This window comes from Thermobia domestica, chromosome 1 (genome assembly GCF_964235325.1).
Source record: "Thermobia domestica chromosome 1, izTheDome1.hap1.1, whole genome shotgun sequence".
In the NCBI taxonomy this organism is placed as follows: domain Eukaryota; kingdom Metazoa; phylum Arthropoda; class Insecta; order Zygentoma; family Lepismatidae; genus Thermobia; species Thermobia domestica.
Window position 1 is genome coordinate 1,412,845 of NC_137454.1, and position 23,435 is coordinate 1,436,279.

A 23,435-nucleotide genomic window follows, 5' to 3' on the forward strand; every position below is an offset into this window, starting at 1 on the left:
TGGATTGGAGGCTTTTATATGATAACTAAAAGTCCCTGACTAAAGCTGGAGCGAGGGCAGTTCGACAAAAGGCATAGAAGCTGATAGATCTTGACTGCGACCATTGGCATTATAGCAATTAATAAAGCCGCTTAGTTTTACGTGATCTATGTATAGAAGTACGTAACTCATTCAGTTTTAAAGAGTTGCTTTGTATGTAGTACTATTAATATAGTAATTTAATCTATTTTATGTATATTCCTATTTCTGTCCCAGTGTCAGAAGTAAGATCATTTTTTGTTGTTGTTTAACCTGAAGCTAGCACCTTAAAAATGCTTTATAAGACATTAAAGTTAATTGAACTTAGTCAAGGCAGCAGGTATAGTCTTGACACATTTATCTTTCGCACTTGGAGAAACATTGAAGATAATTTGCCATCTTCCTTCTCACCTTCAAGTGACACGCGATGGTTTATATACAAGCTAGTTTTAACCTTTGTGTTTTTAACAACCTAACAACCCAATAGGATTGGGTGAAACTTTCGACCTTACGTATTTTATGTTGGTGCACACAATATTTACAAAAGATGAGTAATATCTTGAAAGTTTTAAATTTCATTATGTAAGCTGTCTCTTTCCTTTTAATAGGTTCGTGTGCATAAATGAATGGTTGACTTTGTATAGTGATTGTATAAAAAAATGAACTTCGTGGCATAATGTGTTATTTATTGTTATTTCCGTTTTACAGACTCGTGGTACTGGAGCGCTAGTGGTGGCAGCCATGTTGGACTTTCTGACATTTGCTCTCTGTGTCCCCTTCAGTGAAACGACGGACGGCACGCACTTCGATAACTTATTGGAAATGGTGGCCGAGAGAGGGCGCTCTTTGTTCAGGCTTTTCCAGGTTAGCATAAATCGTAGTCACAATTCATGTTGTATTCAGGATATTTTACTTGTCGAATCTGGGAACGTGATTCATCCGATTATTATTATTATTATTATTATTATTATTATTATTATTATTATTATTATTATTAGTATATTTGATGCTTCATTGTGGTAAGGGAAGAAAAGAAGTGTAGGACATATAAAATTCTTAGGTTTGTAATGAAATGAGAAGATTAGGCGAAACGAAAAATCTGATCTAAAATTTAATAACTTCAGTTATGTCTACTTAAAAGCGCATTGGCAATGAAGTATAATAAAGATAGATGTTACCTTAATGAGCTCTGCTAAGCGGCTCCTTCAGCGTTTAGAATTTGAGAACCGGAAGACTGATAATGCTCAATTTTTTCTCAGTAATTATGGACATTAATGATGACATTTATGAGTAAAGACACATCCGATTACTCATGTCTTTGGGGAATAGTAGACCAAAATATCTCAATTTGTTTATAATATGAAATATGGCAGTGTATATTTAAGTATGAGTATTGGTAGTTTTCTTAGAAGAAGAACATTACCCATGTTTAAATCTATGTGATATAATTCTCTTATAGTAGTGTGTATTCAGGGCGATAGAGTTGGAGTTCTAACCAGTCTAGAACTTTATTATTCCGTTGTTGTAATAAATTTACTCAGTTCAGTTGTGCATCTTAAGTTCTATTAGCTTGTGTCATAAATAATATCTTACCTTGAGCCCAATTATGGCCAACTGGTTAATACTCGTGCTTTCTAGTGGCTTGGGTTCGAATTCGTTTACCAATGGGAGATACTTTTTGAGATACAGACTCAAGTTATGGGGCTGGTCCCACTTTAAACAGTAGGTCTCGTCTTGTTTAGCTTCTGTGCTGAGAAGGGGGGAAGGGATTCAGTTCTTCCAAGGCTTTATCATAGTTCTTTTCGACATAATGAGTTTCCTGTTCAGCTCCGATAGCGGAAGGTATGCGACACCTCTTTTTCTTTCTTTCTTTCTTTTTCTTTTTTCTTTCTTTTTCTTTTTTCTTTTCTTTTCATGTAGTACGTACTCAAGTTAGCAGACAGCGTACGTTGTACTTCGTGTGTTTTCCTTCAGGCTATATGTTTTGTTGTGAACAGTGTTTGTACTTGTAGGAAAATGGCAGAGAAAAGACGTGTAAGTAACGTGTTGAAACTTTTTTTTTTTTTTTTAAAAGGAGAGTTTAGGGATGAAAGTATACAATGATATTGTATATCTGATATCTGTGAATTATTTCCATTTTCAATTGTAGCTTTTTTGGGCAACGGTGCTTAATGTGTACAATCTGTTGTGAAGAAGAAAAAGAAAAAAAAATGTAGAATATATGTGGAAATAGATAGATTTTTATATAATGATAGTTACAGTTTCGTGTTGCTATGAGAACAGAAAGTTTTTCATGGAGATTTGAGATATTCTTGCAAAAATATATATAAAAACTAAATGTGCTAATGGTGGTGTGTTATTTATTTTAATCTTCGAACTGGGTAATTTAAAATATAACGAAAAGTTTCGTTATTAGTGAGCATGAAGGTAACTCTTCCTGTACGCATTGTTGTTCTCTTTTCAAAGTATAGAATAGTTACAAGTAATTCTCCATCCGCTTTTTCAACTAAAGTAAATAACAGCTGAGAGTATGCGGGTCGGAGAAAAATTGGATTCTAAAGGGTTTATGGTTACTAAACATATCTCATGTACGTTAATCTTGTCCTATATATTTATTCGTTGATTGATGGTATTTTCTGTTTCCTAACCCAGCACCCGTCCCTAGCGATCGTGAAAGGAGCGGGTTTAGTGATGCGAGCTGTGATAGAGGAAGGAGAGGCCGAAGTGGCTGCGAGGATGCAAGACCTTGCGTTAGCGGAAGGAGCCTTACCTCGTCATCTGTTGACAGCATTATTCACCCAAGGCGGGGAAGAGCGGCTACTTACTCATCGACAACTTTCGAGACATCTCGTAGGATTATGGGTCACTGGTCATCCCACAGCAATGGGTCTTCTTAAAAGAATTATGGTAAGTAAAATCAAAATAACATCTCGAATTGATGGTTTTGTTTCTTAAGTGCAGCAGCAATTACAACTTGAAATATACTTTAATATCTTAGAATATTTTAGTGCATATTAGTTATTTTTACATGTTCATTGGACAAATAGTAATACTGACGAGCCAATTTGGAAACTACTTAAATGTAGGGAACTTTGGTTCAAAAAGCCAAAAATAATAGATTGGTTAATTGAAAGTGCTGCACCCGTTCGTGATATGTATGCTAGGAGAAAGATTGGTAAAACATGATAGCGTAAATTGTGTGAGTACTTTATTTACTGAGAATGTGAAAAAAACACTTTACACAAAGTACAAGTAAGAATATAAATGGGTCACTGTTAGGAGTATGTATATCCATTAAAATTATGTAGGCGCAAGAGAGGATGATTCAAATTAACAAACAGTTGTTTACTTACCAATATAGGATCTATCCTCCCGTGATAAAACTAAATATTCTTCAGATGTATTGGAACAACAAACTAGTTCTATCTCCAGTGGTAAAGTAACAAGGACAAAAGAGGATGAGAGACATACGAGGGCGGGGTGAAACATTCTCGGCCTGACAACGAAAGACTGCGAATTTCAGTTCAAAAATGATTTTATTTTTCGACATAATCTCCCTTAACTTCAATGCACCCAAACATCAGTATTCCTTCCCGGAAGTGACTAAGCGATAAGCGTACGCATCTTTAGCGTGGGAGACCCGGGTTCAATTCCCGGCGGGAGCTCATGTGGTTCAAATTCCACGTTAATCAGTAAGTCCCGTCTCATATGGCCTCGTTGCTGAAACGGACGTTAAACTCAAAATCAACTCAACTCCTTCCCAGAAGTGAGAGTCTGAAAGGTTGTGAAAATAGTCATCCACGACCCTCTCAACTTCTTCATTCGATGTGAAGCGCTTCTCAGAAAGAAATTTCTTCAAGTTTGGAAACAGATAGAAGTCCGATGGTGCCAAATCAGGAGAGTATGGGGGATGGCCGAGCAAATCGTACCCCAAATCCCGCAGTTTTCCCTTCGCCAACGCACTCTTATGTACAGGTGCGTTGTCCTGGTGAAAGGTGATTTTCTTCTTCAAGCCAGGCCTCTCCTCGCGAATTTTGGCATCCAGCTGGTCAAGAAGGTTGGAGTAATATTCGCCTGTAATTGTTCTCCCTTTTGGAAGGTAATCAATTAACAGGATCCCTTTCGCATCCCAAAAAACACTGACCATGACTTTCCGGCCGATACGATCGTCTTTGCTTTCTTCGGAGCTGCACCAACGGCTACCAGCCACTGCTTGGACTGCTGTTTCATTTCTGGCGTGTAGTGGTGAACCCATGTCTCATCCATCGTCACCAATCACGGCACAATATCGGTCGAATCTCTTTTGAATCGGTCCAAAGATTGTTGCGAAAATCGTTTTCGCATTTGCTTTCGGTCGGCAGTCAGCAAATGCGGCACCCATCTTGCGCAAAGCTTTCGCATCCCTAGTTCTTTGTGCAAGATGTTTCGCACCCGTTCCTCCGATATCCCTACACCTTCACTCGCCTGTCGTCCAACACGATATCATGCACTTTTTCGATTGTTTCCGGTGTGTGTGCGGTTTTCGGCCTTCCTTCACGTGGGCCATTTTCGAGGGATATGCGACCACGTTTAAATTCAGCTGCCCAGTTTTTAACGGTTGACATGGAAGGAACAGAGTCCCCATAAACTTTTGTCAACTTCGGATGAATTTCCGTAGGGGTTCATCCATCCAAAACGAAAAAATTGATTACTGCACGATATTCAAGTTTATCCATTTCTACAACTAACACGCATGACGTTTCACTGCAACAATGCCTGCACACAAACTACTTGAGAGAACAAGGTGACACTTGTTATACGAACAACTGAAGAGCGCCCCCAGGCAAGAACAATAAAATTTTGCTGATTGGATTGCCATCTCTGGGCCAGACCGAGAACTTTTCACCCTGCCCTCGTATGGTATGGAAAAAGGAATACATAGTACCAAATAAATATATCGTGAGAAATTGGTATTAAAACTATGTCTATTAAGAACTGATTTTCGTTCCCCCCTTGATAATTCAGAAATACTAATTTCCCCTGTGTTTTGCTTGAAACAGCCGTCAGGTCTGTTGAGCTACCTCGACTCCGATGAAAAAGTTCCTGCTACGTATTTGGAAGAGGAGAGGCTAAACAACCGGGACAATCTCAAGATAGCTCAGGACCATGCAAATAAACATCGTCGCGGACCGCAGTGGATTGCTATTGAGAGACAGCTGAAGATCGTCGAGAAGCATGTGGAGGTAAGAGTGTAATTTTCTTGAATTTCTTCAAACAGGAAGTATTAAACATTCTCCTACGTGTGTTCTATATTACTATTTCGTTGCTTATAATCTGGTTTGCTCTACTTTAACCGACAAACATGGCGGGGAAATAACAAAAAGTTTCTGGCAGAGTATTGCAAGGAAGAGTTTCAGTTTACAAGGTAGGAGTGTTTTTCCTTTAATATAAATAAATTTTTCTTCTGTAATACCTAAAGTTTCGTGGTCATCGTTTTTGTATGCTGTGCTGAAGCGAAACAATAAGCAACGAAGCATTGGTATAGAACGCAACAACACAGGTGAATTTCTGTTTATCGTAGCTTCTGTAGTCTTAATTAACATGTACTGGAGTATCATTAGATACCTGCTTAATGGCTAATAGTTACAATGGGATTCATAATGAATAAATCAACATATAAAAAGTCAAGTAAGAAACTGTATCGATGTACACTGACAACTTTATTGATGACATCTATTTACTACTAAATTGGGGACATATAGCAGGGTGTCTATCGGTCACGAAAGTCACGAATCTCACGAAAAAGTCACGTTTTTTAATCTGTACAAATATAAGTACAGACTGGAAAATTTTATTCTATAAAACGTCAAAATTCACCTCCAAAAATGATTGTGGGCGGCTTTAGACGCTACCAAATCATAATCAAAGCACGTTTCTATGGCACGCATGAAAATTCGGCCTAATTCTCACCCAAATTTGCCCTTCAGAATGTTAAGAAATTTTATAGCCTGACAAAGAAAAAGTCACGAGATCTCATTTTGGAATTTTAGTAGACACCTTGTATAGGTAGGCTCCTGCCTTAAAAGTGGGATACTTCTAAGAGAAAAAAATAAAAAAATTTTTTACACTTCCCGAATTGGGATGAACTTTACTACTTTAAAAAAAGTTACAAAGTTGATAGCCTTTTCACTGTTTGAATGTTGACGTAGGTACTTTCTGTTAATAAAAAATGAAGATTTAATGTACTTTCTGTCTGAAAAGGGAAGGAAATACCCCACCAGTTTACTACCAAACAGATGGCAGCCTACATCGAAATCATTTGATAGATTAAACAAAGAATTTTGTTTTCTTCATTGTTTTGTCTTTTGCTTCTGTCATCATAGGAGCCCTGGATACGAGGTAACATTTTTTGTGTTTGACGTACTTACGGCAGTTTCAAAATGTGGCAATTTGAATTTAGTCTGAATTTCTTCATGGCTGTATGGTTAGTATACACACCTTAGGTGCGGGAGGCCCGGGTTCGAATTCCATGAAAGTTTATTTATTTTGGATCTTATGTTAAACTCTAAGGCCATGTCTTGTATTGTGCCTGTGAAAAGGGACGTTAAACTTTAAATAATTCTTCTTTCTCTCCTCAACCATAAGTTGGTAGACAACATAGAAATTTTTAAAACTTTTCTCTTCCTTGCGAGAGCTGTTTTATACTCTGATAAGGTCTCTTCTTCGTAACTGCATCTAGGTATTGTTACGTGTGATGAGATCACATTATTAAAAAAAAAGTTATAATGTCAATGATATCCTAGAAGGTTATGCTTTCAGTACCTACTAACAGTATTCTACCCTTAGTCCTCCTGTTCCTGGTTTTCCGTCTGCCTTTCCCTCTATCAGCACGGTGATCCAATCGGAGTGCTGAATAAAATGACCAAGCATGCTGTTTCTTCTTTTTCCTATTATCATGATATGTCGTCCTTCATTAGCTTCCTTTAGTACGTCTTCATTCCTTTTTCCTTTCGGTCCATGAAATGCGCAGCATTCTGTGCCAACACCACATTTCAAATGCTTCCAGCTTGGATATTTCAGATTTTCTCAATGTCCACGTCTCTGATCCGTAAAGCGCCACACTCCATACCAGGGTCTTAATAAATCGTTTACGAACGTCCAACGACACATTTCTTGATGTTAGCAGTCCTCTTTTCCTATTGAATGCTTGTTTAGCCAGCGCTATTCTGGAACTTATGTCTTTTTCACTTCTTCCGTCCGAGGATATTAAACTTCCTAAATAAGGGAACGTCTTCGATTTTCTCTCTCTCTAGCCATACGTTTGCCACTTTCTGTCCAGCTTTAGTGCACTTCATCACTTTGGTTTTTTTTTTATTTATCTTCATTTTGCTTTTTTTTTTTCCCCTATTTGGTCGTTCATTCAGTTAATCAAACTTTAAATTAATCAGTTTAAATGTAGCCTGAAGTTCATAAGCCTTTGGTTATTGCAAATTCTTCATTTATACAGCATGACTGTAATCTAAGCATGTTCGACAGTAATTATTGCTTTTTAAAACTTGATATTTGACTTTATGAATTTCTATTTCAGCATGCTCTTCAGCATTGGGGGGCCCGAATGGGAATTGAAAGGAAAGATGATAAGCTGAAGGAGCGGCCGATAGTTCTGAGGAAGCGAAGAGAAAGAATTAAAAGTGAAGCGAATTGGCACTTATTCTATTACAAATTTAATCAGGATCATGCGCTTCCAAATTTAATATGGAACTACAAGGTAAGTATTTATATCCCAGTTTGTACCAGATTCTCATGAAATTCTTTAAGGGCTTTTCTAACATAGGCTAGCGGTTTACACTTTTCATTGACATTTTTTTTTTTTTTTTTTTATTAAAATTATATAAAAGCATGTTCAATTACTTTATTTAAATTTACTTTCGTTCTTCTAATCATCTAAATGCAGTGATAGATCTGAATGTTTGGTGAATTCTGAAAACAGTTCCGTAAAAATAGACAAATATGTTAGGTGTCACTGTAATAGTCAATACACCTTTAAATATAACCATATCACAACAATCTTTGTTGGTATTATGCACAACATACATTACCCATCGATCAGGAATAGAAATTGGCGTGTAATTCAAAGAGATAATAATACCAATGGCCGTAGATTTTTTTCTATGAGGTGATCAGGGATTAGTTAGGGTTACCAACGTATTTTTGTAAAAATAAGGGATATTATGAATGAATAAAAAAAAAAAATGTTTAGATTTAAAACATTTTATACACAAAAACAAGTCTAAAATGATTGCAGAGTACAAAATTCCTATGTAAAGCTTTATTTATCTACATCTTTGGCAGCAAGGGTGTGTGACTTTTATTTTTTAATAAAAAGAAACTCAGCCCAGTAGGTTTTATTATCAAAATTCAGTTTTATTAAATTTTGTACGTACATTTAAATCCATATTACCACTTAAGCATTCATGTTGTATTGTACGCATGAAATTATGGAATTCCCTTGTGAGGCCGTAGTGACTCACCTCTGGCGCGGGACCATGGTTCGATCCCAGCTCTCGCCAAGTGGGATTTGTGGTGGACAAACACCGTGTGCATGGGTTTTCTTCAAGATCTCCAATTTCATCCATCTCATCATCCCCATTTCCCTTAGCCTTGGTTCATAATCGTTAGACATTGAAGTAAACTTAAAAATAACAAGAAAAAAATTGTCGCATAAGGAAGTCCATGTTTCGTGGGACACACTTTGCACTACTGATACTCACCTATATTTCGATTTCTAGAAATGAGAAAGTAGACAATTTCATAGAGTAACAAAGAGGTGGGTAATTCCATATAATATAGAATAGGAATAAAACCTCGTACCTCGTATTACACTCTGGATTTAAATCCCTGAGTTAGCCGTCATGACTATAAAGATTCCTTTAGTTTCCATGTAAACACGCCAGGTAAATACTCGGATAGTACCTTAAGTTCAGGAGTCAGAGATAAAAAAAGGACTTTATTAAAAATTGATGTTTCTTAAATTTTTTTTTTATCAGAACTGAAATGTTGAAATGATTTTTTTCTTACCAGGATGCGTCCTTGAATCAAAGTGATATAATAAAAACACAACTCAAAGTAGGTACTAACTATGGTCAAAAATTCATTTCGAACTATTCAACCATGTCACGTTTTACTTCTAGATTGATAGGATATGTGGGTGATAGATAATTTCTTCAGTTAGCGTTTCCCTTTGTGATCAAGAAGAAGAAAAAGGACTTGTCTGGTAGTGTTTGATCTTCAGATCTAGAATTTAGATCTACAGTAGTCGACCTGGTTTCAGTATAAGTAAATATAGTTGGCGAATTCTTGTGTATGGTTTTGCATGTCGAAAACTAATGCAGTAGCTGCTCTTGTGGTTGAAATAATTCGTAGATGCTCGAGTGGGGTATTCTTTCCTATCTCTTTCTCGTAGAGCATGTTTTGAGTTCGTTTTCTAATCGATGCAGGACCATGCACCGTTTTTCTGTTTTGTGCACAGGTGACTGTCTGTCTGTCAATTTACAGACACGTGAGGAGCTGAGAGATGCCTTGGAAAATGAAATTCGTGCCTTCTCGAACGACCGGGACCTAAGCGGCAACACCATGATCTCGTGGAACCATCAAGAATTTGAAGTCCAGTACCAGTGCCTAGCTGACGAGGTGCGGATAGGGGAGTATTACCTGCGACTTCTGCTCGAGAGAGAAGACAATGAGGAAGATGGCGTTGACTCACCCATTAGGCGGTCGTAAGTACAAAAAAAAAAAAAAAAAAAAAAAGTTTTTACACTGTATTAGATGCATTAAAGAATGATGAAAAATCGCAGGACAGGCGGAGATTCGAACTTGGGTCTTCAGGTGCTTCTATTATTTAGCTGTCAGCACTATAACAGCTCTTGTTTATTAAATGTGTTTTATATTTCAGTTAGTTTGGTACTTATTTTGTAGTCAATTCATTATTCTTTAGATAGTATGAGCGAGAATTTTTCTGCCTTTGACACGAATAGTTGGAATAAATTTTAAGTTGTTCCGTTTTCTGTGTTTTTTAACAGTTTGATTATTTTATTTCTTTGAAATTTTAGACAAACAAATAATAATAAGTTTCAACCACGAAATAAATTTTCTCTTGACGAGTACATGAGTACTGTTTCTAGAATTGATATACACTGGGATTCCAAACTTTCTAGAGAGTTTAATCTTCCATTTTACAGTGAGAATACCACTCATTCTAGCTTTGGAACTTGATAAAATAAAGAGAAAAATTCTGAACAAAGCATGTACTGTCTGATAATTAATAGCGTTACAATTTCGTTTCGGCAAAGTGCCTTTGCCTTCATTAGATTAATGTGTCTGATGAAACCAAAGATACTTTGCCGAAACTATAACGCTAGTATTTATTAGATAGTATATGCTTTGCTCAGAATTTATCTTTTATTTTATGTGAGAATACATATAAGACATAGACCTAGTTTAGGGTGGAATCCGAACCACCAAGGATGGGAGTCGGGATACTTTGCATTCATGAAATGAATTAAATAAAATTTCTAGTTTTCATTAATTCATAGAATTCATTCCTTAAATCATATTCTAGAATTCATAGAATGAATTAAATGGAATTTTACACTCCACGGTTATGCTCTGTAGGCTAAAGGAAACTAATGAAGGTGAAAGATAATGAAAAAATGGTGAAAAGTGGGAAAATCTTCAAGAAAACCGTGGACACGATGTTGCCAACCTTAAACTCACGTGGTTTGAGATAAAAGCACTGAACCTTAGCACAAGAGATGAGCGTTCTACAGGGTCTATACGGAAAACAGTAGGACTGATTTTTTTGTTGTTTTGTTTTAAGTTATACACAATTTAACACATCGACTTAATAGTTTCCAAAATATGCCTCTTCTGCATCAACACAGCGTTTCCAGCGACTCTTCCAATCACTGAAGGCTCTCTGGAACGCAAAAATTTAATTGCTCTTCAGCTCCCTCGTTATGGCCTCTAGAATGACCTGGACCGAGCCGTGTTGCCGTTCTTTCATGACCTTTTTCAGTCGGGGGAAGAAGTCTGCAGGAGCGACACATGGGCTGTAGGATGGCTGGAAAAGCTGTGTGATGCCATGTGTACTCAGAAAGTCCAGAACGGCAAAGGAAGTGTGGATCGGTGCGTTGTCGTGACGATGCTTCCATGATCCAACGATTACTGGACTAATGCGGGCGACTCGTTTTCTGAATTTTTTAAGCACTCCCACGTGGAATGCAGCATTCACAATCTGATCAGGCGGTACAAACTCTCTTTGAACCACTCCTTTGCAGTCAAAGATGATCAGCATTAATTTCATTTTCGACTTGCTCATGCGGCCTTTTTTCGGGATCACACCCATAAGCAGTTTTGATCATGTCATAGGTCTCGCTAGCAGTTTTACTCAGTTTGACGCAAAACTTCACTGCGTAACGCCAACGCTGCTCTAACAAACGATTCGTTGTGGAGATGACAAGACACCTTGAAAGAGGTTCACCTTAAACTCGATCTGTACTCCGTGAAGGCTTGGAGATGACTGGCGACTGGTACGCTGGTAGCTAACAGCTCCCACCGCCTAACCAGCGCAGTAATATCCCCCCCTTCACCACGTTTTGGCGTGGAAAAAATAGTCCTACTACTTCCCGGACGAACTTTGTATAGGCGTACTCATACTCCCTACGTGACTTCTCATACAATTATATTTCACTTAACCCTGTTGTTCTAAAATTACCGTTAATCCATCAATTTGTAGTTTTAATAATTTTCTTTGATTTCCCACTTCTTTCGCACCTATTTGAAATTTTAACTGGAAATTAATTTCTAAAACTTATTTTGTGAAGTATGTAAATATATATCTTAATGTTCAACCAGATTTGTAGTTAAAGATTGATGTAACTTGCTTTAGGTGGTGCTTATGTTATCTCCTTTACGTAGGTACGAGTTTTTCAATGACTTATATCACCGGTTCCTGTTGACTCCAAAGCCTGAAATGAAGTGTATGTGCCTGCAAGCGATGACCATCGTGTATGGAAAGCATTACGAAGACATTGGGCCGTTCGGAGACACCAAGTATATTGTTGGCATGCTAGAAAGGGTAAGTAAGACTTGCTTAGGAGACTAATAAACTACATTTTTGTCTACGTGTAATTGTTAGTGGGTATATTGCCATAGTACTTAACTATATGATGAAGAGTTAAGAGATTTTTTTTTCAGTTTTCAGTTTTTGTTTAAGCTCTCTGATGTACTCAAATTATAGCTTCATCAAAGTATATACTTAAGAGTATTTATAATAGAGGCGTTTTCCTCATGCACAGTTTCACAAGCGTTAACGCTAAGTCCCTTTTCTTCATAACCACAAAATAGCATCCAAATGATGCAAATAACCAACCCTTCTACCGGCACACAATCTATTTGCCAATGAGTCTGTGGACGTTTTTTCTCCAAAACTTCTTGAAGTAACTGAAACTCATTTCAGTAAGTAAACAAAATAAGAGAGACGATTTCCATAATTAATTTTGATGTAATACGGATGAGAGCAATGGATGCAACTTTACACAAGGTAAAACGGTTTGACTATATCGTCACCGTGTCCACTTTCAAATTATGCTCCACGTTAATCCAATTTATGCTTACAGTTATTTCTCTGGTTTGTAAATAGCTTTGGAATACTTACAAAATGTTAACATTTACAGAGTGAAGAAGTGCGAGTAGGCTGAAAATCCAATCTGTCTTCTGCTTATTGTGCTGGTACATAATCGCTACTGTACCCTCCCTATCCCAGACCAACCGTGTAATCTCATTCTTATAATGCTTGGACTGATGGAAATACTGGGTAACATTATGGTTAACGCACCAGTACAATAAACCGGAGATCCAGGGTCGATGCATGCTCTGGTCTCAAATTTTCATCTTGAATTCTATTAAATTCGCACTTGTAGAACATACGAATTCGCACTTGTAGGAAAAAACATATTTTCCATTTTTCGTATAATTCAAAATATTAATTAAATAATTATTTTTCAGCAGATGCTCCGAATTGAATATTTTAAATCAGTGGTTATTAACCTTTTTGAGCCTAGGACCCCCTAGGTGAATGCGATTGTCCTGAGCACCCCCTCTCATGTTAACCCAATCCTCTCGTACACAAGGCTGAACGTGGACGAAGCAGTCTTAAAAGCCAGAAAAAGGCTTGGATTTTTAAACTGAGCCGTAAAGAATCTACATTATCATTCCCAAAAGAGTCTAAACTTTTGATAATTTGTAAAATGCATAGTGGCTTTCGTCCAATAAGGAAAAAAGTCTTAATAAGTTACGAAATCTCAACCGATTTTTAGTATACCAACTCCTATATAGATATCGAATTCAATGATACTGTGCGCCTCCGTTGGAAATGAGAACACCCACATTGAGAACCACTCTATTAATTAATTGATATTTTGCATCCACCCGAGATATTGGTAATTTAAGATAGTTAGCAGCACTCGTCGCTTTTGTCGAGATAATATTAATTTTATGGTCTTCGAGTGTCCATTATGGTGGCACTATGTTTTAGTGAAGAATCGCTCTAAATAAGCAGCTCTTATTGGCTGCTACAGCTCGATTACTCTCAGCTAGCTGCCTGGGAAACTCACTACTGGAACTATCCGGCGGTCGTAGAGATAACCAAGAACAAAGCTTTATTGTATTATATGCATAAAGAAATAAGAAAAGCCTTCCATTGCACTGCACATTGCCTCAATAACTCTACTTCACTAAAATAAAAGGAATGTCTAAAATAATGAAAATTAAAATAATTACAGTCACGTTTATGTTTAAAATTCAATGTAATTTCATATGTAGTAAATATTAAGTGTATATATAAAAATAGGTCGTTTTCTTCAGTTCCCAAATTTGTATTTTTTTAAAGAATACCTGTCGAAGATAACTAAAGAAGACGCACATCAGTGCTTTGTTAACAGTTAGTCCTTTCGGAAAGTCTCCTTTTTTCATTAAAATCCAATTATTTAATTAGCCATACTAATTATAACCACAAAATGAATGATGTTTTGAACGTGGCATAATACTTTTTTTTTTTCATTTGATTCTCAAAAATTTATTTTCTTTACCATTGTTTAAAAAGAAGTTGAAAGTTTAGAACATATGTCAATATAATATGGCGTGTCTTTGCTGTCAGTGGTTTCGAGACGTTTTAATAAATTGTACTAAGTTTTTAATTAATTACTTGTTTACATGAAGTAATTGTAATTAATGTTCTGTTATGTTTCAGTGTATTGAAAGAATGGAGCGTGATCGATTGGTAACCTTCATCCATAAATTGATCTTAAATCGCCGGAATGTAAAAGATGTGATGGATGCCAATGGAGTGCGTGTACTTGTGGATTTATTAACTTTAGCCCATCTTCATACTAGTCGGTAAGCAATATTATCATTTTGTTCAAGGGATTTGCCTTTTCACGGCGAACGTGAAGTTGTAGAAATCTTCGCAGGAATTCAGTCGTGTGTCAAAAAATTATGTTCCGTTGAGGTTTTGATGACATCCTCACTGTTCACCTATTCGCTTGGATTGACATGTTGGGTGGCCAGCGATCTCCTTATAGGGACGAAGTGGGTGATTCCAGGGATGCATTTGTTTAATATTTGTTAATATTTTCTCGACGATTGGTTTTAAATTTATTATTATTATTATTATTATTATTATTATTATTATTATTATTATTATTATTATTATTATTATTATTATTATTGGTGCACTGAAATTGCGCAAACTTTAACTCCCTTATCTGTTGACACAGATAATGAGCAGGGAACAAAACTGGAAATTGCGCAAAAAATGTTGTGCAACGTTGCTATCGTTACCATAAGCATTTCTGTATCATGTCTACCTGTAAGATTGCCTGTAAGATTGAAACTGTAATAAAATAGTTATTGGAAAACTAAGGAAAACAAACTTATATAAAATAATAATAATAATAATAATATTTTTAGAAATTCCCTTTAAATATCGTGGACAGGCGTTCGACCAATCAGAGATAAGGATTTGTTTACATTTTCCAGTTTTGGCCAATCACAAACAAGTATTTGTTTACATATTTCAGGTGTGTGTACCACGTTATCTTAGTAACCCCTCTATAAATGATCCTTATATTTGCATTTGCATCTTAATTATTGTTCTTAAGTACTGTAAGAAAAATTGATATGTATTATTATCGTATAAATTGTTACAAAAATGAGTGGTTAATGTGCTGGTTGCGGATATTATAAGACAATAATATATCTAACCAATAAGAAACGAAAACACAAGTAAATCAGAAACGAAATATTAGAATGCTTCGTAGATGTTAGAATGCAATACAAGTATATCTCACAAACGAATGGCGTTCATACATTTTGTTTCGGTGTAAAATTTCACACAATTTCCTGAATCCTGTTGTTGGCAACGTCGCGGTGGAAATTTGTGCAATTTCAGCACTTTCTGCTCCTCGTTAATAAGTCATAGATTACAGAGTTTATCAACGATCTAATCCTTTAAAAAAAAAAAAAAAAAAAAAGCGCAATGTCGTACTATTTTTTTTTCTTGCAAATTTAATTCGTTAATTCATACAGAAAGAAAGTTTTTATTTTATTTTCATTTTCTAATCCACAACATCAGATCAGCTTAGGCAATATGAAAACCATGTGCAAAATGTCAGGGTAGAATAATTTCCAGTCGTTTCAGAGATTGTGGGGATTGAGAAAAGAATAATATAAACTAAGAGAAAATCGAAATGTGAGATTTTATTGTAAGTCATCTTATTATTTTTTCAGTGCTCCTCCTTTTTGACCCCGAAGTTCTAAACCTAGAACAGTGATATTGATAAATATGTGATATATATATATATATATATATATATATATATATATAAAAGTACAGTAATTGTAGTGTTCCAGTTTCATCGTTCTATAACTAGAGGCACGAGTTTTTCGCAATGCGCGATAAAATTAAATGCATCAGAATTAAGTAGTTTTGAGTTTCTTGACGTATTATGATATTCTATGTGTATTTTCATTGGTTTCCGTTGCGCGATAAAACGTGAAATTGGCGGTTGTGAGCGAAATTTCTAACTATACGCGAAATAACGCGAAACTTTAAAAATACGTTTTTATTAATTTAAAAATGCCAGTTTTCTGCTGACAAAACGGTAGAACGTGGCATGAACGGTGCATTTTGAGTGATTCGGACACGGCTATAGAGAACATGTTGCGCGTTAGGTATCGCCATCGCAAACTTTCCTACTCATAGTACGTTTAGTTACTGATTTTCCTTCAGTTTGATTAAAGAAATATAATTTTCTATAAGTGAAATATTCAGTGTATTTTGTTGTTAGGTAATTAGTGGTTTATTTCTGTAGTGATCTATGAATAAAAGGAACAATTTTAAAAATGTCAGGGAATATCTTTTCCACAAGAGCTACAAATTGCGTAACTTTATTTGGAAAATTCGACAAAACACGAATTATGAAAAACGAAACGCGAAATTTTCAAATTCTTTGTGAGAAAAACTCGTGCCCCTATGTATAATTGTAGTGTTGTTAATAAATCTAAGAACGAAATGAATCATATGTTTCAGAGCTGTAGTTCCAACTCAAACAAATGTGATAGAAGCGGGGCCTAACATGGGACGGGAGAATGAGAAGGAGTGGTATTATGGAAATGCAGTCTCCGAAAGAAAAGGTCCTGTTAGCTTTAAAGAGGTGAGTTCACTAAAATGTAATAGAAATTAAACATTATGAATGCGTACGGCTCGAATTCCCGTTGAGAGCTAAATTAGTTCGAGTTCCACTTTAAGCTGTAGGTCCACGTCTCACATAACTGCGATAAGTCAACCAACTAACCAGATTATACATCGTGTCTTCATTACACGCATTGAGGATCCAGAAATCACGAAATAACCTTAATCTTCTTTGTATAAGAAAATGTAATTCGGTCGATATTTCGGCTGTGTTCAACCTCGATCACGAAGATAGGATAAGGTTATTTGGAAAATTTTGGGGAGTGAAACGGAAAATGAAATTATGAAAAATATACTAAAAAAGTCTACAGATATTGTATGAAATGACATTTAATCTATCTGTTCCTAAAGTGTATATAAAAATCTAACTGTTTACAGGAGATGTTACATTGATCTCATCAGGAATATACAAAGCACTATGCTAATGTAATGAGTCGACAAAACACACTGTTAAAACAAGGAGCAATGAATCTATTAAGGACTAACAAGAAAGAAGGAAGATTTTCTGTTAATTATGAGAATGTGTCACTTTTTTAAAGTCGTACATAACTCAGAATTCTACATTCTTCAAAATATAACACGAAGAAGGAAGTTTGTGAATAGTTTTCATTAAAAACAGAAATTAAAATCAAACTTGGCAAAGAAATTTAGATGAAAATTGATACCAATAGTATTGACCTCTAGTGACCTCGAAACAACAAAATTGAGGACGATGTTTCGTAACAATGAGTATTTTACTGCCAATTCCATAAAATTCTGTCCAGTTGGATTTACACAATGTTTACTGTTCAGTTCTAAAATCTTCATTTTCTATTTCTCTTCCCAGAAGAACCTCATCTTATCGTGATCAGAATGGATGATATACAGCCTAAGCAGTGAAGACGTTTAACATATCAAATGCTTTAGTATTTTGTAATCCTGCAATTTTTATGAATAAATTCATTCTTAACGAAACGGTTGCATCTTGGCTTGTAAAAGAACAAGATGCGTATTGATTATTCAGTTACCTGACGAATTAGTCATTTAGTTGTGGACCTGTATGAAGTCAGTTACTGTCTCCTTTTTAATATATTTCACCACTGTTGTTGGTTTCTCTAACAACTGTAATATTACATTGTTAAATTAATTAGTTGGACTCAGATGTTTTAAACCTCTTCTAGATGCGTGTCACTGGATAGATTTTTCGAAATGTTTAACTTAAAATGAATGAATGTACTTGTTGGGAGATTGCCAAGATGTGTTAAGTGCGTTAGAAATGGCAATATGTAAACATATTAAAAGAAGAAAGTATTGTATTCGCTGTGGTTTTTTTATGTGCGTTTATATGTCTTTTACAGGAGTATATTAAGTATCCGTTTATATTACCAAATTATATATATGAGTTTATATTGATGTCATTTTCAGTGAAAATCATATTTGGTATTAAAGTACGTGTCTAGTGGTACATTTTGGTTAATGATTCTTTTGCTGAATTGTTTTATAATTTATATATGATAATAGTTATGTGTAGTTAGGCCTATTTAGTAAGCCTAACATTATATCCAAAGTTCTTGTTGAATTATCAACTGCAGGACATACAAGAAAATTTAAATACATGTAACAGTACTAAAAGTGATTGAACGCTACACTAGAGCAAGAAAGGAGGCTGTGTCCATACAATCCCTTTCATACAATATTACCTGTGGGTAGGAACTATTCAGGCGATTTGAAATGAGGGAAATAGTCGATTTTTTTGTATAGTGTAAAGTTTTTTTGCCTTTTAGGGTAGATCTAAAAGATGGTACACGGGAGTTTGGACTTTCCCCGTCACATTTTATTATAAAAGCTTCCTCTTGTACAATAGTAATAAATATTGCAGATAAAGTATAAGTTCCTCTAAATAACTTGTGATTTGCTGGTGAATTATAGTAGCCCAATGGCCATGGGTCTTAGGGCGTGATGGATAGAATAGAGTACTTTATTAGTCATTAGACAACGTAGTTGCAATAGACTTCGTCCAGAATAGTATTTAAATTGTAAAAAATATTGAAATGTAACAAAAAAGAAACTATGACTCTATTACTAACTGACAGTTAATAACTAATTGAAACTATTACTAACAGTTAAACTGTAACTATTAGGCAACACAATTTGCAATTTATACTTCATATTTACATTGATGGCACTACCACATAACAATGAACAAAAAGCCCATTATTACCATTATTAGGGTTAAGCCTTCTATTGAATTACATCTTTCAAATTTGGGTGAAGATCCGTAGTAGCAATAGCAATAGTAACAGTAGCGATAGTAGTAGTAGTAGATTAGGTAATGGCAGGTTTAGTTGAGTACTGCTACAATGTTTGAATCCTTTAAGGATACGTGCCTGTCAATGACCAGGCGTGTTAGAGAGGGGGTATGGGAATGCGTCTTAGAGAGTTGGTGGTTAATCAGTTGCTGGAAATTGATGCCTTCTACGGTGTGTTGTCTCGTTTTATGCAGAAATGTTGCCGACTGCTTGAATCTTCGTCACTTACCGATCGTTGGTGATAATTAACGACTCCTTCGTGGTGTCGTTTGAAGTGTTTTTACAGCCAACATGTGGTGTTGGAAACACGTGGAACTTTGCAATAGGATTACAACACCGACTTACCGAAAATTATTTCAGGAATAAATTTAACTTTTGTATTTTATCCGTTTAGTCATTCTTCATTGTATTCATTGTATCCATTAAAAATATAAAAAATGCACTGGTGCATAATCTTTTTTATTTTCTGGTTCCTATGTTTGGAAGCTTTTATTGTTCATCTTTGACTTTTTTAATGTTTAAATTTCCCGAGCTTGATATGTTTCTCTTCCTTCAGATGCGTGACTTGTGGAATGCTAACACTCTGACGCCAAAGACGAAGTGTTGGGCCCAAGGTATGGATGGTTGGAAGACTCTTCAGTTGGTTCCACAACTCAAATGGTGCTTAATGGGCAGAGGCTCTGCTGTATTAAATGAAAGTGATCTTGCTACACTTATTCTTAACATTTTGATCAAAATGTGCCAGTATTTTCCTAGTCGGTGAGTATATTGTAAAATTCTGCATGTGCAGGTGTAAATAGAGCAAATTACAGTCCGGAATCGTTTTCTTCCACTACCAAATTTTGTTTCAAAATTCTATTATAGTACAAGTTCTCTAAATAGGTGTCCCTTTGACCTGACGATCTCGAGAAGGAATTCTCATTAAGCAGGCAACGTGAGGAGGGATAGGATACTCAACGCTCCATTGCAAGCAGAGGGGTTAGAATCCCGACAAAGCTCCACTGGAAGCAGAGTGAGTGATGTGGTTCCCACAGTGCTCCACTGCAAGCTAGAGCTTTGGGTTTAGGTGAGGTACTTCCAAGCCAATGAAGGGGATTTGCTGGATGCCTGTCTTTGAAATCGTCTCGGTTGTATAGGTGCTCCAAGTCTGGCGGTGGCGCTGTTGTTTTCGTCGTCTGTGGCTATAGTACTCTGTAATAAGACGCACATGGTTGATGTTTGTAGTGAGAAACACATGTCGGGTGTTCATAAACACAACCATGCGAGATATTACAATATGGACGTGATCGATACAATAGTTTAGTGCTGTATCCTGTAATGTAAATTAAACCAGATTTTGGATTTTGATAACACTTTAAAACGCCCCATAATAAAAAGTGACGTGGTTCGATCTGATGTAAGTTTTAGGCAATATATTGGAAATATGAGATGTGATTATCGATTAATTAGGATAACAACTTCTTACGTTTCTTAAAGTAAAATTAAGAGAAAATTTACTTTTATTTCTTCAAACCGTAAATGAAGGAACCCCTGTAATTTGAACCTAAATGACAGAATAATATGTATTTCTTTGATGTATATAAGTATATGAATGAAAACATCAATATTGAAAATATCAATATTGTAAATACATAATTATTTATTATATTGAATACTTATAAATATATCAATCAGCTAAATATGGGTAAATAATATCTCTAATCATTAACATACCGTGCCACTGTAGAACAAAAATAATGGTAATAAACAAATAATACAAATTTCTTTGATGTGTATGTATCCATTTTAATTCTCATTGCATAGCACATTGCAGTCCTTGGAAGTAGTAAGTAAACTTATTAAAGATAACTAGATATATTTGAATTTTAATTTTGTATCCTAGTCAATACATATATATATTACTTTATACTTTTTTTTCATTTTCTGAGTTGAGGTCCTTCGTGGCTAAGCGGTTAGTGTTCGCGCCTTTAGAAGACCTGGATTCGATTCCCGGCGGGAGCTCAAGTGGTTCGGATTGCACGTTAATCAGTAGGTCCACGTCTCATATAGACTCGCTGCTGAACGGGACGTTAAAGTCACAATCAACTCAACTCAACTCAAATAGGGAGACAAAGCTGGCCGTTCCACAGGCCCACTTCGATCGATTCAGCGGTTTGAGTATGTTTTGTTCAGTCTTTCTTACACTGGTATGACATAGAGACGGTTTTAAGTTTAGTGACGGTTATCCCCATTCTCAGGCTAACAGTGTTTGTCCAGAATCACAAATACTACAGTGAGTCAACATCATATACATAATTATGGGGTACCCTGTATGTAGGTAAAATCAAACTAAACTTAGGGAGTCCGTTACTGGCATATATTGCTTGATGAGCCGTCTAATAATGTAACTCAAAATATACTGGCATTGCTCTTCTGTATTCAGTTACATATATTCTTTCAAAAAATAGTTTACATCGAAATTTTCGTTGATTACTGTTACCATTGTCAAGTTTTCTTATGTGTCTTAACAGCAGTAAAAGCAGTTAACGAAAATTCGACGTGTAAATTATGTTTTAAAGGAATATGTAATAGAAGGTACAAAACCAATAACAATACCTTCTCAGTTTGTTTAATCTTAGTATCCAAAACTTTTGTTTTCTTATACAATTTCGACAGTTTTTTTATTTTGTATTTTCCGTCATAAATTATGAAATTTTAGGTGTTATACCTGGGATATTTATTTGTAGTGGTATCCTATTCTAACCGAAAATTTCCTGACTCGATCTCATCGATTACTTCGACTAAGACAAGCGTAAAATAGCCATCAAAGATAAATTGTAAACATTATAAAAGGTTTTTTTTTTTTTTTTTTCTAAATTTGTATTCTTTGCATCCGACAATTACGTTACTGTAGCTAAACAAAATCAATAATAATATAAAATATATATTTATGCTGTGAATCTCATTGATTCGAATTCTAAATTTCTTGTCCTATGTGATGCAGTTTTTATTTTTTATGTATTATGATGCAGAATATTATTGGTAAACTGTAAGCAGTGGATTTATTTTGCAGTGATTCCGATGGTGCTGTGATTCGTCCCCTACCTCGAGTGAAAAGACTCTTAACCGAGACCACGTGTTTACCTCACCTAGTTCAGTTGTTATTGACTTTTGATCCGGTGCTGGTTGAGAAAGTAGCCCTGTTGCTATGTGAAGTGATGCAGGACAATCCACATGTGTCGAAGCTTTATCTTACGGGAGTGTTCTTCTTCATTCTCATGTACACAGGATCAAATGTGCTTCCCATTGCCAGGTTTCTTCAGTTGACTCACATGAAACAAGCCTTCAGAGCCGACGATGTAAGTTGTGTTTACTTTAAGAGTCATTCTAAGTAGAATTAAAAGAGAAATCTAACCCACTACTTGAACATATGATCTTAACAATACTAATGCGGGCTTCCCCGGAACCATAGTAAAACTTAGAATCAAATTAAGGTAGGTATATATAAAAACATAAAGTACTCGTTACATTCCTTCGCGTAAATGGTGCATAACCATAAATGGTACCTTGTGTCTTATACCCGCCAGGAAGGACGAAGAAAAATTTTTATTATTAAGTGTCAAAATCATATTTTAAGATAGTAAATGACTGGCAATAAACGAAAACTAGAATTAAGCCTGACCCCGCTGCTTCCACCCACCTTTTTATTTGACAGTTTATCTTTGTTGTTTAGTTCTTATCTGGTTCTTAAAAGGCCAGTCATTTACTACCTCAAAATATGTTTTTAGCACTTAATGATAAAATGTTTTCTTCGTCCTTCCTGGGGGGTATGTGACACTTGGGAAGATACGTCGTAGGAATTTGTCAGATCCATAACCAAAAAGGAGCATTTCGTGGTTTTCTTCACATAAATATAATCTTAAAGAAATGTTGTTACCACGGGACAGAGGACAATATGTTTAGAAATGAATTGTGGAAAGAAATATATGTTGTAAGACCATAGCCATAAAAAAAGGTTTAAAATTTCTTCACTTCTATTCGGTCTGTGGTAAGTGTATTTCTTATTTAAAATCTAATGAATCTGTTGAGCCATTATTAGAATCTGTGGAAATTAGGAGATGCAAAACTTAAATATAAAATGTGTAGAATATAATGTATATAACCTTCTACCAAATTTCAGTAGGTAGTCAAATATCCTGCATTTTTTAAAAACTTAACTTTGTCAATAGATGACTGCTCGTCTAGTCTAGAGACTCTAGTGTAGATTAGTTGAAAACAATACACTCAAAAAAATTTATGTTGCAGGTAATATATACAATGGGATTACCGAGCTGTTATCTTGAACATTGGCGATAATACTA

The 23,435-nt window shown here is 35.5% G+C and overlaps 1 protein-coding gene across 1 annotated transcript in view; it reads left to right on the forward strand.

Moving 5' to 3' along the window:
* Nucleotides 1-23,435, forward strand: part of Rme-8 (receptor mediated endocytosis 8) — a 132,045-nt gene that overhangs the window by 33,901 nt on the left and 74,709 nt on the right. Inside the window, exons 11-20 of the mRNA XM_081754380.1 lie at nt 727-882; nt 2,671-2,925; nt 5,058-5,240; nt 7,586-7,765; nt 9,553-9,773; nt 11,974-12,133; nt 14,306-14,451; nt 16,646-16,769; nt 19,652-19,854; nt 22,148-22,433. Coding sequence (XP_081610506.1) covers nt 727-882; nt 2,671-2,925; nt 5,058-5,240; nt 7,586-7,765; nt 9,553-9,773; nt 11,974-12,133; nt 14,306-14,451; nt 16,646-16,769; nt 19,652-19,854; nt 22,148-22,433 — 1,914 coding nt within the window. The remainder of the gene's footprint in view (nt 1-726; nt 883-2,670; nt 2,926-5,057; nt 5,241-7,585; nt 7,766-9,552; nt 9,774-11,973; nt 12,134-14,305; nt 14,452-16,645; nt 16,770-19,651; nt 19,855-22,147; nt 22,434-23,435) is intronic.